Source organism: Phaeoacremonium minimum, assembly GCF_000392275.1.
Source record: "Phaeoacremonium minimum UCRPA7 unplaced genomic scaffold PA7_03_scaffold_408, whole genome shotgun sequence".
In the NCBI taxonomy this organism is placed as follows: domain Eukaryota; kingdom Fungi; phylum Ascomycota; class Sordariomycetes; order Togniniales; family Togniniaceae; genus Phaeoacremonium; species Phaeoacremonium minimum.
The window spans coordinates 361110-376048 of NW_006921310.1; the positions used below are offsets into that span (position 1 = coordinate 361110).

Here is a 14939-nt window from a genome sequence, read left to right on the forward strand (position 1 = left end):
TTCGAAGCCTCAATCAGGTATTCTTAACCCTGGTTTTCTGGTATTTTCAACTCGCTAAAATAACGTTTATTACCCTGGCGGAGGTGTAGATATGAAGTCCACCTCAGGGCGACAGGATAGTCAGTGCTACCAAAGAGTCACCCTTTCCTGTGGTCCAAGTCTCCGATGATCTGGTCCGGCTGGGTCGGCCTGAGTCGATTCGGGGACGGTGGTCATGGTGTGGGACCCGGGACATTGGAGCCGATTGGGGCCGGAAAGTCAATCCACGATGCTTACCCCAGATCATTCCCTTATCCTCCGTCGGCCAATGGTGATAAATAGAGGAAGCCGATGAGTAAGACTGAACAGGTTGTCTTTTCAGTAAGCCTCTACTCGACGCTGCAGATCCATTTCTAACTCAAGATAATCCCGTACATAGCAGGGTCCAGGCCGGCAACTCACCCAGTAATGATGCTGGGATTCACTGATTGTCTTTTGCTGCCTGCAGTTATCAGCCAGTGATATGCCGCCGCGCATAAGCCAAGCAGCCTCAAGACCTGGCTTCAAATATGCGCCAGAACGCAAGGCTGTGGGTTCTTCACCTTGCAAGCCAACCCCACATATCCTTCCTCCTTGACTTCTACATCTCTCAGAGAATAGAAAGACAACCGCTACTTTGAACTCGGTGTTTTTCTTGCTTCTGTTGCCTTTGATGTGTATAGTAAATCAGAATTGCGTCCTCCCATTGGCGCGCCTATCGCAGCTCTGACATAAATTCAGCCATTTCGTCTACATACTGGACAGGAGAACTCATGAGGCTTACTACTTTCTTTCCAGCGTGCAAATGGCTGATCCCATAACCTCGCTCTATAAATCGCTTCCGCTCTCCATTGAACGAAAATCAATTCGTGTCATCGAGATTCAAGACAGGCCCGATGGCAGCGATGATGGACTCACAATGGACCGCACCGAGTTGCAGATCGACATGTATGTGGTCGACCTTGTGGACCGGCCGGTATTTGCGGCCCTGTCGTATGTCTGGGGAGAATACCGGTCCCCTCCTCATAAAGTCTGTTGCAGAGGCTCCTCTATCAACATCACCTCAAATTGCTGGTCAGCTCTGTGCGAATTGCACAAGAAGTTCGGACGCCTTGCTCTATGGGTGGACTCTATCAGCATCAATCAACATGACGACAGAGAGAAGGAGACCCAGATACCTCTGATGATTGATATATACTCTTCAGCAGTATCCGTCTACATTTGGCTCGGAGAAGGAACCCCAGAATCAGAAAGGGCCATTTCGTACCTAAAAGCGTCAGGCTTTCAAAATCAGCTCATTTCGAGGGGCGAGCTGGACTACTACGTACCACGAGACGCATGGAGTCCCTGGAAGATTGCGTGGTCTTTGCTGACCAAGAGGCTAAATAACTTTGTGTCGATGGCATGGAACTATGGTAAGTGATGTAATAACCCATGATCCGGTTACCATGGACAATCTCGATGTTTAGTACCAAAATCTCCGCGAATAGAGGGCCGCTGGTCACTATGCGAGCTTCTATGGGCCGATTCTAATGTCACTGCCATTAGGTTTTATGATAGGGATTGAAACGCTGTGGGTAAATTTCAGAGCGCCTCCAGACCGGCTCATAGACTATGAGAGTCTCGACGACTTCTTCTCACGGCAGTGGGTTGGCCGAATCTGGACGCTGCAAGAGGTCGTGCTCGCAAAGCGGCCGATAATCTGCTGTGGAAACCAAACACTCGAGTGGAAGTGCTTTCTTTACGGCATGACATATCTAGAACACGCAATCCAGCACTACGGTGTGGCCCTTTCGGAAACGGGCTTCAATAGGTGGAGAACCATAAAGCTGCTATGGCTCTTCTTCTCGGCGGGAAACCAAAGCCACAACCCCCATAGCTCTTCAGATATAAGCAACATCTCTCCACGAATGCTTATGCCAGAATACTGGAGCTTCCTCGATACGTCGACTAGAAGATATCGAATTCTAGCCTGGGCCGTCCTTATATTACACGTCAGTGCCTGGTATTCTGTTCTTTGTCTACTTTTTCTTCTTTTCAGACCACTAGTCTATAACATAGTAAGTATAATTGTGGTAGTGGTAGCTTTTATCTTCATAGGCATCACTGTTGCGGATCCTGTATTCCGGTGGCCTGTGAAAGTAATGGGCTACCCACGAGCAGAGACCTTCGGGATCCCTGGCGCACTCGTACATGAACTTTGTGCCAGAAAGTCTACAGACCCGAGAGACAGGTCTTTTGGGATGCATGCAATCTTCTCTCGGGTGGGGTTTCGAGTGCCTCCTGCCGACTACACCAAGTCCCCAGAAGATGTTCATCGGGAAGCGTTCATGGCCTTGTTGGCTTGGACAAAATCGCTGGGCTTGCTGCTCTGTGCGTGCAGTTCAGGTTCTAATTACAAGTCATCTTGGGTGCCAAATTGGGATGGGGATCTAGGCGACGGATGGTTTGAGTCCAGCCATCTGTTTCAAAAGAGTCAGCATAACGCAACACCTGGATCAGTTCCGAAATGGTCTTTCCGTGACGAAGACAGGCAATTGGTTGTGCGTGGCTCAATCGTCTCAAGCGTTTTGCGGCGTAGCGACCCCTTCAACGAGATCGATGATGAGGCCATCCGTTTGAGATATGAAAATCCGTTCATCATGGACCAGCTGCTGGTGATCAGAGACTACTCCCACATGGGACAACCGACTCTCACGCGCTTTGGTTACATAAATCTTGGGTCTCCGCAATCACCAAGTAACTCTCTGACGACAGACCTGACTGCCTTGAACGTGGGATATTGGGCAGAGATCATAAATGCCTTGGCTAAGTGTGAGAGAGTCTTGTTCCAGACCCGAATCCCAGGCAGAGAAACTGTTGGCAATTGCCCAACACAGGCCAAGGTTGGGGATGTCATTGCGCTGGTGTCTGGTGTTTCTTTGCCTCTTGTGCTTCGTCAACAAGGGTGTACATATCAACTAGTGGGGTTTGCCGAGGTTGATGGTGTGATGAAAGGAGAGTTCTGGGAAAACGTTGACGAAGAAAGTCTGGATGAGATTGTTATAGCGTAAGAAACCTGCTGTCTCGAGCGAACCTTGAATATTTATGCTACATAATGTGGTTCTACCATCCCCAAAATAGGTGTAAAATGGACGGGTACAAGTGATGCCGTTTTTACTAATAATCGAACTGTGTCGTGTGCCGTCTCTAATAGGGGCCAGGAGGATGACCATCTCCAAGCCTCAACCTACTCCAGAACATCAGATGTGTAGAATCACAAGCCTGCCCAACGTTACCAGATTGTGTCTGTATGTGGTTAGGAAGGTTGGTGCATGAATAAACCCGTCGGATCGGATGAGATCGGGTGGATGGGAACGTACGTGATGAATGAGATGGTACCGTAATAAACGAAAGGAAGGGTCCTGCGTCGCCTTACTCGTAATTACTCTAGTCTCGTCTCGGCGATAAGTCAGCTTCTAGCTTCGTCTCTGTTGTAGGCGTCATGGACTTTTCTCCTCGGTAAGTCTGCTTTGAATTCCCGTGCCGTCCGGTCGGATATGATCTGGGCTGGCAGGTACCTTGGTACACGTTCCAATCAGTCAATTCTTTTTTCCACATGAAGTCTGTGTAGGAAGATTGTTGGATATTGGCGGCGAATCTCGAGGCAATGCATGCAATGCAATGATACCTACATGTAGGTATCTAGGCATGCTATGCTATGCTATGCTATGCTATGCTATGCCCAATGTAGTGAGAGCAGCGATTGTTTTTCGATGATCGGGCTCGCAGCTCGGTACCTTGACCCTTGACTAGTGAGAGGCTAGACCGATCGAATCCCTCCATCCATCTATCTTATCTACAGCTACATGCACATGTACTGTACTGTAGAGATCTCCATCCAATGCACATGAAAGGCGAGGTATATGGGAGAGACAGCTAAGGTTCTCCCCCTCCGTCTTCTTCGTCCCGGTCTTCCGTCGTCTCAAATGATTCAGGCGACTGACTGACTGACGACGGACGACGGACGACGGACTATCTTACAAGTCGACAACAAGGAATTTATCTCCCTTACTCTCATACACACTTTGTCCGTCGCGACTTTTTATCTTGAACATTTATATGTTCGTTGGTGCCAGCCACTGAGCGCGACTCCCAAGGTTCGACAACAGCAACCCCGCCAAGTCAACGGGAAACGGGAGAGAGAAAACCCCTCCATCCATCAATATCAATTAGTCAAATCAATCAATCAAATCGATTCAGCTTGACTCCCGGTTCCGGCAACGAAGATGGCATCATCCCCCTTCTCGTCCTAAGGGCGAGTTTTTCACTCACATCTAAATACCAAGAACATCTGCTTCACTGCTGATTTCTTATCATCTGGAAAGTCCCTCAGCGCATCTTGTCTGAACTACCGCCGCCCCACCATCGGCCAATGAGAGCATCTACACATCGATAGCCATAGCAAAGATATTCACAGATTTGACTATACGAACGGATCACGAGAGCTTCAGTTACTATAAGGCCTCAGAGTACAACATTTACACTGCAACTAATATACGAGCATCATATACGGCCATGCCCATGCTGGATCCGTCCCCCTCACCGCCCTCGTCGGCAGGCGATATCGATGCCCGGCCGCCCCTGTCCGCCGTGCTGCCGCCCCTTATCCTCGGCACCGCCACCTTCAACACGCAGTATGTCGCCGATCCCACGCGCATGCACTACACCGACATCGTCAGCCGCGCCCTCGATCTCGGCGTCCCTGCCTTCGACACCTCGCCCTACTACGGGCCTTCCGAGATCCTCCTCGGCCAGGCCCTGCACTCGCTCATAACACCTCCGCCCTCGTCCACCTCCCCAGACGCCGATGCTGTCCATGTCCAGCCGCCATCACCACGACACAAGCGCGATGACTACTTCCTCATCACAAAGGCCGGCCGCATCGCCGGCGACGAGTTCGACTACAGCCCCGCCTGGATCCGCTACAGCGTCCTGCGCAGCCTGAAGCGCCTGCACACGCCCTACCTGGACCTCGTCTACACGCACGACGTCGAGTTCGTCAGCCCCGCCGAGGTGCTGGCCGCCGTGCGCGAGCTGCGCCGCCTGCGCGACGAGGGCCTCATCCGCTACGTCGGCATCAGCTACCCCGTGCCCGTGCTGTGCGGGCTCGCCGAGATGATCCGCCGCGAGACCGGCGAGCCGCTCGACGCCGTCATGAGCTACTGCCACTGCTCCCTGCAGAACGACACCCTCGCCGCCGGATACACTGCGACCTCAACCGCGGCCCCGGCCCCGGCCCCGGCCCCAGCGCCAGCGCAGGATAGCACCGCCCATCCCCTCGACCGCTTCCGCGCCGCCGGCGTCAACGTCGTCCTCAACGCCAGCATGCTCGGCATGGGCCTGCTGACCACCCGCGGCGTCGACAACGGGCCCCAGGCCGCCTGGCACCCCTCGCCCACGGCCCTGCGCCAGGCCTGCGCCGCCGTCGCGGCAGCCACCACCGCCGCCGGCGAGAGGCTCGAGCGCGTCGCCATCCGCTACGCGCTGGACACGTGGAGCCGCGCCGGCGCGGCGGCCGGGCTGGGCGTCGGCGTCGGCGTCGGCGTCGGCGCACGAGAACTAGAGGGCGGTCGCCCGCTCGGCGCAAGCGTCATGGGCGTGTCGAGCCTGGCCGAGCTGGAGGAGACGTGGGCCGTCTGGCAGAGCGTGCTGGACAGCCTGCGCCCGAGCGGGGAGCTGGTCGACGAGGCCGATCAAGAGCGGTGCGACGCAGCCGTCAAGCGGTACGAAAACGTCCAGGACCTCGTCCATAATACCCTGTGGCCTGTCCTCGGTTCGTGGCGGAAGCACAGCTGGGCATCCGGTGGGCCTGATTTTGTCAACACTCGGCGCCCCGAGGACTTGGGAACAACCCCAGATGATGGTCTTGTCGAGGCTTTTGAGAAGACAGCCCAAGAGACCCCAATCGTGGCGAAGAAGCTGGATGTCATAGTAAAAGCGGTCGAAGTAACCACCGCATGAAAGATTCTGATCATCTTGGACCGATAGACATTTTCATCTCGTTTATACAGACACACATATGCATTAGATAGCGTTTGTCATGCTCAATGGCGCTGGCTTGCATTTTTAGATACTCGGGGTTTATTTACACCAAATGGCTGTGTTCATAGCATTCTACCCGATCTTGCCTCTATGCGACGCTGGACACCAGACTCCATGTGAAACTACAGACCAGTACAATTGAGCCTCCCTAGCGGTATATCCTTGCCATGATGCTCCCCAAATGCCAAATGTCTCCCCCCCTCACAGTCATGTTATGTGGGAAATGCTTGCTGTATACAAGAACATGGATGAATGCTTCGTTGGCTTCCATCCCCTGCTCGTTTTTCGCTTTTCTCTCTTGTTTATCAGCCGTTATGTTGATCATTGCCCTCATTTAATGTATCCGCCAACTTTATCTCCTGACAACGCATCCGGTGAAAGGATGGATGTTGTGTTAGGCACTTGCACAGAGCGAAATCAAAGCTTTATTGCGTGACGTGGCTTGGAATCTCTCGTGTCTCTGTGCCTTCATATCCTAGCTGTTTCGACTCTGCGCCACTCTCCTCGGGGGCTGGAGTTTCCGGAGTGACCATGACTGTTGGTGGCGCTAGGCTGAGAGTATTTGAATGCTTCTCCTGTGACGCCTCACCCTCTGTATTCTCACCACTCGTCGCAGAATGACCAACTTGTCCGTTCGCTGTCGCGGGTGTCAGTGTGGAGAAGCTCTTGTCCATATCATCCTCGACATGTTCCACGTGCTCGTGAGCGGCTGCGCTAGCCTCATCTGACTTGTCCACGGTATCGCTGGGCGAATTGCTCGCGTCATCTCCCTTTGGTGGGCTGCCACTCATGTTGCCAATTTGGCTAAGTCGCCGTCCAGCGTTCTCGCCTTCGATCTCTACCCCGACCATCTCGGCTAGGCTGCGAAAGTTGAACATGGGCTCCGTGCTGGCACTGGGATCTCTATCGTGCTCCTGATGCCGAGCCTGCTCTCCATCCTCACTGGCCTGACTGCCAAAGGAGAGGCCGCTGGCCCTGGGGTCTTGGAGATGCGATGGATTCTGGTAGCTCCCAGGCTGCGAGTCGGGTAGCGAGGATGAGATGGACGAGGCACTGCTCATTTGTCGTAGATGGGACGGCCCGGCGGGCTGGTGAGGTGAGGGAATCGGACGCGGGGATGCCGTCGTTGCAGGCGTGGGAGACGTAGTGGAGACTGTCGCTGGATGCAGAGAATCTACATTGACCGCTCCCACCTCGGTCTCAGGCGCGGTTTGCGTTGGGCCTCTGTCTACCCCTTTTCCCTTGTCAGCCGGACTCGAAGCACCGCCGCCAGGACTGGACGAGCCGCTAGCTCCTGTCGAGGCCATGGCGTTTGCAACACTGGCTTCCATTCTCAGGTTGGAGGCGGCACTATTGCCTCGCCGCCTGCCAATCGCACCTAAACCGGGCAAACTCAGGCTGCTTCCACTCGCGGAGCTATGCCCGCTGCCTCCTGAAGGATTGTAAGGACCTCCAGAGGCTGCAGCATGCTTCGCGGCTGCTTTGGCGGCTTTGCGCTCTTCCTTCTCCCTCTTCTTTGCCTCTTTTCGCTCCTCCTTCTCAGCCTTGCGCTTACGTTCCTCCTCGGCTGCCAGAGACAGTCTAATAGCCTCCATGAACATCATGTTTTCCAGGTCTTCCATATGACTCCGGCGTCTTTCGCCTCCTGGACCAACCAAGAGTCGGCCCGAACTACCGCGAGGACCAGGTTCGGGGCCAGAGGGCGTAGCACTGCCGCTATCATTGGCATTGCCTGTCGGGCTCTCGGCGTTGTTGTTTGCACTAGAAGCATTGCCCGTGTTCCTGCGACTAAAGCGACTGACTCTGAAACTACGGGATTCTGAGCTCCCCATGAGAAAGGCGGCCGTATGCAAGGCAGTGGCCGCTGCGGCGCGGCGTGCCTGGTGCGCCCGCTGAGAGGCCAACTTCGTCGCCCAGTCTGGCCGTACGCGGTCCGTCGTGATGACATTAGGGGCATTGGCCGACAATGACTGTGTCCTCCTTCGGGAGCCGGTTATAGGGGCTAGGGCCGGGGGAGAGGCGCCGGCAGACGTGGGAGACAGGCTCGCTGAGTTCAGAGAGCTACTTGAGCTCATGGCGGTGTTCATTGCGCCAAGAGCAGAGGTCGAAATCGAGTAGGTGATGCCACGGCGGAAGGGGGGAGGCTCATAGGTGACACCAAATTCGGGTTGCTGGCAGTACGGGCATTGGGCAGGTTCTGAAATGAGCTGGCCTGCGGTTTCTTCGGGATTGGCAGCGGGATTCTCTCCATCGCCGTGACCCTCGGGGTAGTGGGGGTCTGGACGCTTGATTTGCACAAAGCACTCGCTGCAAATGGGCTGATCGCAGCAGCGGGTATGGTTGAGGTAAGGCGGGTAGTAGAGAAAACAAATGGGACATTCGGAGGCGTTCTTGTAGAGGTACACTTCGAGAGGCTGGCCATTGACGAAAGGATCGTTGGGTAGGTTGATCTCCCGGGGAGCAATGTCTGTAGAGGAAGCGTTACGAGACGAGCCGGTCAAGGCGGCAGCCAATGCTTTTGCGCGGGGCTTGAAAGGAGAGCTTGTTCTGGCCGGGGCGGCAGATGTCGGGGAGGGGAGGGCGGAGCCGACGTTGGACAGGCTCCTATCGGATGCGGCGGAAAGAGTCCTCCCGCCCATGGGGACGGTGAGGTTGTTGAGGTTTTGTGTTGAGCCTGCAGGAGACTCAGATGATGATAGCGGACGGGGGATGAGGTCTTCGGGAGGGGCCTCGTCAGCGGCGGGGATGGGCAGGCCACGAGCAGCAGCGATGATCTGATGCTCGGCCCAGCTCTCGTCGACATCGTTGATGCCACGCCAGAAAGGTGCTATCTTTCTCTCAATCTATAGGAGAGACGGGGCGGATTAGTTGGATGTGTGCCGGAAAGCCCGGAGTGACCGGGAGGGGCGGGTGAATGAGAACGAGGATAGAGACAAAACACAGCGGCGCAGTGCTATGCTATGGTGCGCTGGCGTAGACTATGCTAAGCTGTGTAGTGTTGTGATAGCATCACTTACCTGTAGCTGGCGTACAACCTGTTTGTTGAAGTCCTCGGGGCCTGTATAGGTGCCGAGAGTGACGAGGTAGCCTCCATCGACATGCTCTTCCTTGATGCTTCGCTCGCGCTCCTTGATACGAGCCACACGTTCCCGCTCGAGACGACGAGCCTCTCGCTCTTGTTTGGTCTCGCGGCGTTCGTAGGGAGGATCAGGATGGGAGCCGGTCGCAGAGGCTGGCGAGGCGGAGGAGCCGCCGATGCCCAACAGGCTACCGATATCACCGCGGCTGGCCCTGTTCCTTGCCCTTGAGGCGGGACGATCGGACTGGTGAGTGTTTGTTGGAGTGAGGGAGGGATCGAGAGACGGGGCGATGGAGGAGCGGTGGCCACGATGGCCGGCCTCACCGGGCCTCGACTCCCTGGTGTTGGAGTTGCCCATGATGTAGTCGGGTCCGGAGCCCGGAGCGAGAGACTCTCTCGTTGAATGGGCTAGGACGGCAAACAGGAAGTATCTGTCTGTCGTTGTTTCGGTTGACGAGAGGTAGGATAATGGCTGGTCTGGTAGATGCCGTCCCAGCCTGCGCCTTCCAATGGCGGAGCGGGTGGCTAGTGATGGTGCTGACGATGCTTGATTATATCTTTGTGCGGGCTGGCTCGCTCGGCTGTCGTCCACAACCTCCTATGCCTAGACCTAGACCTGGACCTGGAGTGTAGCCGTGCAGCAGACGGAAGCGACGGCCGACGTCGCAATAGGCGCATTCGAGGCTACCGCGCGGATGGTGAGATTGCGAAGGAAGGCGATGTTGTTAGAGGGCGGTGGAGGAGGAGTTCCCAGTTTGGGGAGATGTGATGTGATGTGATGGGATGGGATGGATGGGAGGAGGTGAGGTAGGTATTACCTCACTCAGTCTAGACTGGCAAGTCAGTGCACCGCCCGCAGGTGTTCATTTGTTCATTCCAAGGTTGGGAAAGAGCGAGAGAAGGCGGCGGATGATGAGGGGTGAGGGGAGGGGAGGGGCGGCACAGAACCCCCCGGGGGCTGCGGACAGGGGACAGACAGCAGACAGCAGACAGCAGAGGGGGGTCCAAGCTCTGTCCAGCTCTGTCCTTTGCTGTGCGCTGTTTGTTACTTTAGTGACCTTAACTTACCGGCGGCAGAGTGGGAAGCATTTCTAGCAGCACCTCTCCTTCTTACGATCTTCCACTCCTTCCAATTCACCTATCTTTGTCTGTCTTGTTCTGAGGCGCAGTGACATGTCAAGCAATTGGATGCATAAATCTCCTTCCCGGTTTCTTGGGAGAAATCCGGGTGCATGGGTGTTAGATTCGCAACGACTTGATTAGAGGCTGCTCAGTGGTCAGGCCACTAGCTTGCCTGTTGGGCAGTACCTTACCTTTCCCATCTCGAGCTAAAGCAAGGCCTAAGCTCCAGCTGGCATAGCTATCTACCTACCATTCACAGCTAGTGGAGGAAAACAAGATAAGCTGAGCGAGTGAGTGAGTGAGTGAGTGAGTGAGTGAGTGACTTGTTTTTATTACTCTCCTCCGGGTCATCTCAATACGAAGTGGCTTGTCTGTCTGTGTGTCTGTGTGTCTCTCTGTCTGCACATCGAAGATTACCTCAGCTTGGTCGGATTACAAAGGTGAAGCGTACCGCTGCGTACCGTCAAATGATAGTTACGGCCTATGAATGAGCAATCAACCGATAAAGAAAAGAAACATACCGTATAGAAAAACTGATTTCTTGTGATGCATGTGTTTGCAGGGATTTAAGCAGACCAAACAGACCGGCCTACATAGTACAGACCTTCAGCTTTACGAGTAGACTAGTTTTAATCGGATCCATGCATCCAGGCTGTCGAATGTCCTACGACCCAAGTACCCCATCATCTAAATACCTTCGCTTTTCCAAGGCACAGCTCCCTCTTGGGTTTGAATCTTCCACGTGCAAGCCAGGTAGATACTTTGGGTAGGTAGGTATGCTCATCCTCATTGATATGAGTCCTCAGAGTTGAGGAGACCGCTGCCACTTAGATTCGAAGACGCACGCATGCCTACATCTGTTCTTGTGATCAATATCCCGCCATCCCTTGACCCTGGCTTCCCTTGCGTGTGATCTTGGATGTGTGGCCAGCTGTGTGGCAGCATTCTCATGAGACAAGATAAGGAAGATATGACGAAAGTACATGGTTTAGATCCTAGATCACCAGAATTGGAACAGAGACAGGAATTGGATAAGCTCAGCAGTAGTTGAGTAGGAAACATACCTACGTTGGACCCTCTTGTAGCATGTGTTTCCTTGTTTGTCTCGGGACGTGATGCGCCTATTCAATGAGGCTTTACTTGATGTAAGTACAGATAAAGACACTACCATTCGCCTTGATCTCCTTTTCGGCAGTAGTCCCGGTACATGCCGGCAGTTGTTGATCCTGAAACACACGCCGGCGTCTGCCCGGACGCCCGCCGAGAACACCCTCCCCGAGACTGTACCCCCACCCTGCCGCCGCACCTTGTCTCAGACAGCCGCCTGACAGTCGGGTCACCTGGGCACCGCCGAGGTAGAGATAAGCTTAACGACCATGAGACCATCTTAGTGTCTTAGCTAGTCAGCAAGGCATGTCCTGCCTCCTCAAACAGAATGCGCGAGAGGAGAGCTTCCCGGTGCCCATCTATTGCAGTAGACAGCCGAGGCATGGAGGTGAACGTGAACGATGGCATAGACGATGGCTTACGTACTGCATAGGCGAGCTTCGCCGTCTCAGCCAAACCAGCCCCGGGCATGTGTCCACCTCATCTTGTGACACGGTCTACTTGGTTTGCTGTGCAGGGAGCTCTGCAATATCAAAACATTCCCGGACAGAGCGCGGCAGCCGACTCAAATGTCCAGTCGGGGAGATGCCCGGCCACGGAAGAAGCTGCGGGGGAAGGGGGACCTAGAACCCCCAATGCCAAATAAAATGCACTCCGGCAATCCCGCAGTGCCGTTAGCCAGGGCCAGTTCCCGCGGAAAGCCTCCATTGTCCCGACGATCGGCTTGGCAGAGTGCGGAGAGCCAAGGCGGGCTCGCCACAGTACCTGCCTTAGTCCAGCGCTGTCAATCCAGTATTTCGAGTCCTGTTCTACCTATATTTAGTGAGACGCCGAGGCCAGGTTGGTAGCCGATCGGCTCCCGTGATAAGCTCGCTTATAAGAAGAAGCAGACATCCCGACCACCACCTCTGCAGGGCCGAAGAACAACTCTTAGCAGGCTCTTGCTGAGCTTGTTATTCATAACATGTGAAGACAGACGGGTTTGATAATTTCTGGACAAGATTCTCGGCTCTTTCAAATACTCAGTACTGGCAGGGCTTCCACCATTCACTAGCTGTCGCCTCCACTTCAAACAGCACTGAGCTCTGTCATAGCTAATTCGGCAGAAGCGAAAACAGCCTGGATAATGTCGTCGCCGTCGCATCTGCCCGAGGAGTGTGATGTGTTAGTCGTAGGAGGAGGGAATGCCGGATTTGTCGCCGCCTTGTCTGCATCCGACCACGGGGCTGGCAGAGTCGTCCTCATCGACAAGTGTCCGGAGGCATGGGCCGGCGGGAATAGCTTCTTCACAGCTGGCGCCTTCCGCACCGTCCACGGAGGCTTGGAGGATCTTCTCCCCCTGGTCAATAACGTCCAGCCCGAGACAGCCTCGCTCATTGATCTCGATCCGTACACCGCGGAGAACTTCCATGGTGATCTCATGCGCGTCACTGCCGGCCGGGCTGACCCGGACCTGGCCCGGACCTTGGTCGATGACTCGAACGAAGCCATCAAGTGGCTCGCAGCAAAAGGGGTGCGCTTCCAGCTCTCGTTCAACCGACAGGCGTACAAGGTCGACGGCCGGTTCAAGTTCTGGGGCGGCATGGCTCTCAAAACCCAGGATGGGGGCAAAGGGCTCATTGAAGACCATCAGGAAGCAGCCGCAAAGCAGGGTATCACTGTCTTGTATTCTACTGCTGCGAGGAAGCTGGTCACGGATCCGAGCACTGGTGCTGTTTGTGCTGTCGAAGTGGAGTCTCTCAGCGGAGTTCACACCATCCGCTCAGGGGCTGTTATACTCACAGCTGGAGGATTCGAAGCGAACCCACGCATGCGATCGCAGTATCTTGGGCCTGGGTGGGATCTAGCGCTCGTGCGAGGCACACCCTTCAACACGGGTGACTGTCTCGAGATGGCCATGCGAGATGCCTATACCAAACAAGCAGGCAACTGGTCCGGCTGCCATTCCGTGGCGTGGGATGCGAATGCACCGCCTAACAGCGGGGACAGGGAAATTTCCAACGAGTTCACCAAGTCGGGCTATCCTCTTGGCATCATGATCAACAACCAGGGCGAGAGGTTTGTCGACGAAGGCATTGACTTGCGCAATTACACCTACGCCAAGTTTGGCAAGGCCATCCTCGCACAGCCCGATGGAGTGGCCTGGCAGATATGGGACTCCAAAGGAACACCGTGGTTGAGAGACGAGGAGTATCGTGACGAGATAGTCCGCAAGATTTCTGCCGACACAATCGAAGAGCTTGCCGACAAGCTGGTTGAGGATGGTGTCACCTCTCGTCAAAAGTTTGTCGAAACTCTAACACGCTTTAATGACGCTGTAAAAGCTCATCGCGGAGAGAACCCAGGAGTCAAGTGGGATCCAGCAGTCAGAGACGGTCTATCAACCCAGTCGAGCTCGCATGGCCTGGCACTTCCAAAGAGCAATTGGGCTCTCTCCATCGACGAGCCGCCGTTTGTAGCTGTCAAGGTAGCTTGCGGCGTGACATTCACTTTTGGGGGACTAGCCATTAATCCAGAGACGGCTGCAGTGATATCCCTGAGCGGGAGTGAAGTCCCAGGACTCTTTTGCGCCGGAGAAATGCTTGGGGGAGTATTCTATGGTAATTACCCTGGCGGATCTGGTCTTACATCTGGGGCTGTCTTTGGGAGAAGGGCTGGCAAAGCAGCTGCTACAATAACGAGACGATCCTGAAATGTGAGACTTTTTCTTAGATGAAGTACACGAATTAGATACCACTGTACTCGAAGACGAAACTCAAGTGTACCAAAATCCATTTCCGTCTTCAGAGGTGAGCTGTCGCCACTCTAAGCTGAGCTAGCCATAAGCACTAGGTGAGCAACCCTAAGCTCCAGATGACTCGGACTGAGTTGGGCTGAGCTGTAAGGGTCGGCCCACTTTTAGGATCTTATACCCTTATAACAACCTATGTAAAGGTATTTTATAAGTCCCTGGGTCCTAAAGCGGGAACATAGCCCTGTTTTTGGTCTCGGTTAGAATTTCCACAATCAAGTAATTTCTGATCTTGGCCCGAATAGAATCACTTTTGTTAGTAATATGAAGCCCGCCCTCTCGAGGTGTAGTCTCGTGACAAAAGGCGCAACTCGCGATGTTACAGAATCGGTCTAGTCTGCATCACTGTTGGTGTCTTCCAACGTCTCGATATGTTTATTTCAGTCCACGGTGGTGAAGTTGCTTGATAACTTCACTTGCTGACCTAGCGAAAGAAACGAGGTTGCTTATCATGTCTCTATTAAAACATGCAAAAATTCATGTCATGGACCCCCAGTAGATATCTTCATCAGGCTCAACTCAATATTACTGGTTATCTTCACTCTATTACTGTGTGGAAAGCTGCTATAGCATAGCAGAATACTAGCTGCATATTTTGAAATCCAAAGTGCGACACGTGCCGTGCAGCATGCTTGACTGTCTGGAGGGTACCTGCCTGGCTGCCATGAGCCGGTGGCTACAAGTCCTCTTGTCAAAGCCTTGTCTCTTCAAAATCCGCCGCAACCATCGAAATCACGT

At 54.2% G+C, this 14939-nt stretch overlaps 3 protein-coding genes across 3 annotated transcripts; 2 read left to right on the forward strand and 1 right to left on the reverse strand.

Moving 5' to 3' along the window:
• Positions 1-4575: 4575 nt before the first annotated feature.
• Positions 4576-6021, forward strand: UCRPA7_5277 (putative l-galactose dehydrogenase protein; the record flags this gene model as incomplete). The annotated part of the gene is made up of 1 exon (XM_007917824.1): positions 4576-6021. The coding sequence occupies one exon, from the start codon at positions 4576-4578 to the stop codon at positions 6019-6021; it is 1446 nt and encodes a 481-aa protein (XP_007916015.1).
• A 506-nt stretch (positions 6022-6527) lies between these two features.
• On the reverse strand, positions 6528-9539 carry UCRPA7_5278 (putative c2h2 zinc finger protein; the record flags this gene model as incomplete). Its single annotated transcript, XM_007917825.1, has 2 exons — positions 6528-8945; positions 9120-9539. The coding sequence occupies 2 exons, from the start codon at positions 9537-9539 to the stop codon at positions 6528-6530; spliced, it is 2838 nt and encodes a 945-aa protein (XP_007916016.1).
• Positions 9540-12536: 2997 nt separating this feature from the next.
• UCRPA7_5279 (putative fumarate reductase flavoprotein subunit protein) lies at positions 12537-13960 on the forward strand (the record flags this gene model as incomplete). Its single annotated transcript, XM_007917826.1, has 2 exons — positions 12537-13693; positions 13927-13960. The coding sequence occupies 2 exons, from the start codon at positions 12537-12539 to the stop codon at positions 13958-13960; spliced, it is 1191 nt and encodes a 396-aa protein (XP_007916017.1).
• Positions 13961-14939: the final 979 nt, after the last annotated feature.